At 33.6% G+C, this 2181-nt stretch overlaps 1 protein-coding gene across 1 annotated transcript; it reads left to right on the top strand.

Moving 5' to 3' along the window:
* Positions 1 to 432: 432 nt before the first annotated feature.
* LOC118755492 (putative nuclease HARBI1) lies at positions 433 to 1916 on the top strand. The gene is made up of 4 exons (XM_036490324.1): positions 433 to 696; positions 762 to 1203; positions 1279 to 1422; positions 1485 to 1916. The coding sequence occupies exons 1-3, from the start codon at positions 578 to 580 to the stop codon at positions 1366 to 1368; spliced, it is 651 nt and encodes a 216-aa protein (XP_036346217.1). The 5' UTR covers positions 433 to 577; the 3' UTR covers positions 1369 to 1422; positions 1485 to 1916.
* The last annotated feature ends 265 nt before the right edge of the window (positions 1917 to 2181 follow it).

Raw genomic sequence — 2181 nt, 5'->3', positions numbered from 1 at the left:
AAAAAAAAAAAAAAAAAAAAAAAAACAAAATAGATAAATTTTGAAAAGAAAAATTTTTACTGATTTGTTTTAAAAATGGGAGGTAAAGAATCGAAGGTCAGTGATCCAAATGCTAACGTGGTAAACACGGTTCAGATAATAGACCACACTGAAGCTTTGGATACAATAAAAGTTTACCTTATAGTTATCGTCATTATCAACGCAGTGAGTTTATTCTTGAAATTTTACACAACCCACAATAAAATTCTTAAAAAGAGATACCAGAGCCGCGCTGACGGTCTGGATAAGGTTTAGGCCCCTATTATGAGTTGCATTCGATTTTCGACTGTAGTCGAAAGTGCTGAGCGAACGAATTTTCATTTGGTATTATGGCGCTCATTCGATGAAGAATAGCGCTATTGTGAATTTCGCTCGTTTAGGTTGTTCACAATAGTATATTTTTGACAGCTGAGATGCTTTGTTTACATATTAAGCAAACTAAAAGAAAAGAAAGCGTGTTTATTACAACGTTTTATGTAAATTTGTGTTAATTAAAATCAAGTAAAAAATAAAGCGAGCTGATAGGAACTTAGTGAAGATGAGTACAACGGAGTTATGGTTCGACGATTCCTCAGAGGATGAGAATTTAGTGGAACTGGCCAGGAATAGAAAACGTTTAAGGGACGCTTCCAATCCCTTAGAAATGGATTCAACCGCGTAAGTCTGGCCTTTTGGATATATTTTCACATATTTATATAATATTTATAATTATTTGTCTACAGATTTATAAAAAACTTCCGACTGTCTAAAGAGGCGTTTGTGGACCTGCTGTCCGCTACAGAAGACCTGTTGCAGCAATGCACTCGAGCCAAATCTATTGCAAATATCTTAAAACTAGCAACAGTTCTGCGATTTTGTGCTCAGGGATCGTACCAACTGAGTATTGGGAATGAAAATATGCTTGGGCTTGCGCAGCCCACGGTGTCTGTGGTGATATCAGAAGTGCTTGATGTTTTGGAAAATTTCATTTGCCAAATATGGATAAAATTCATCTACACAGGGGTTGAACTGCAACAAGCGAAAGCACATTTTTACAGCAAAAGCAGAATTCCAGGAATAATCGGCTGTGTTGATGGGACGCACATTAAAATTGTCGCTCCCAAGAAGGAATTCCAGCATTTATATTACAACAGAAAAGGATTCTTCAGCATTAATGCTATGGTTGTAAGTATATATATTTTCGTACATACATGCTAAGAATCTCGAATTGTAGATGTGTACACTTTTGTATTTTTTTAGGTTTGTGATCACACAATGAAAATAAGATACATAAATGCAAAAAATCCGGGAGCGACACATGATTCCATGGTTTTCATATGTCATCATTGAAAGCACACTTAGAACAGCAACATCATAATGGTATTCGTAATACTTGGCTACTGGGTATGATCAAATACAAAACCTACATTTATTTCCTTTTTTTAAATTATTTTTATCCACGTTAGGTGATGCTGGTTACGCTCTAAAACCATACTTGATGACGCCGTTCAGAAATTCTGAGGAAGGATCTCCTCAAAGAACATACAACAAACAACATGCAAAAGCCAGAAATATTATAGAGCGAACAATCGGAGTTTTAAAAAATAGATTCAGATGTTTATTGCAGGCGAGAGCTCTTCATTACACTCCAAAGAAAGCTACACAAATAATAAATGTGTGCGCAGCTTTGCACAACATTTGTCAATTCTATAATGTAGAAATACCCGACGGAGAAGAGTTTTCAAATGAGCCTCACGACGATGATGCCGGAGTCGTTGAGATGGAATCAATTGAGAATTCAGAAGCAGAAGACATCAGAAATGAAATTTTAAGAACCTTGTAAATAACTGAAAAAGTATTAATAAAGGTATTCCAGTATCTTTTATTAAATTCATAAATATTATTGGTTTAAGATATGAAGGTACATATGTACATTAAAAATTGAATAAAAAATCACATAAATTCATGTTTTTAAAAAATCTACATAAAAGTTTTTACAGCCTTTCTCAATTCATATCACAGGCAAAAAATATCATTAATTCACTTACATATATTACTTAAAGATTAATAAAGCCTTCTTAATACTACTAAAAAATTAACACTTGAATGCATTCGCTAAAAATATAATTATAAGTTATGGTTTAGGCAACATTTTTTTCTTCA

The sequence above is a fragment of the Rhagoletis pomonella genome, unplaced genomic scaffold (genome assembly GCF_013731165.1).
Source record: "Rhagoletis pomonella isolate Grant_MI unplaced genomic scaffold, Rhpom_1.0 Rhpom_scaffold_03825, whole genome shotgun sequence".
Taxonomy (NCBI): domain Eukaryota; kingdom Metazoa; phylum Arthropoda; class Insecta; order Diptera; family Tephritidae; genus Rhagoletis; species Rhagoletis pomonella.
Note: the sequence above shows the minus strand (reverse complement) of the source record. Positions and strands in the feature narration are given on the sequence as shown.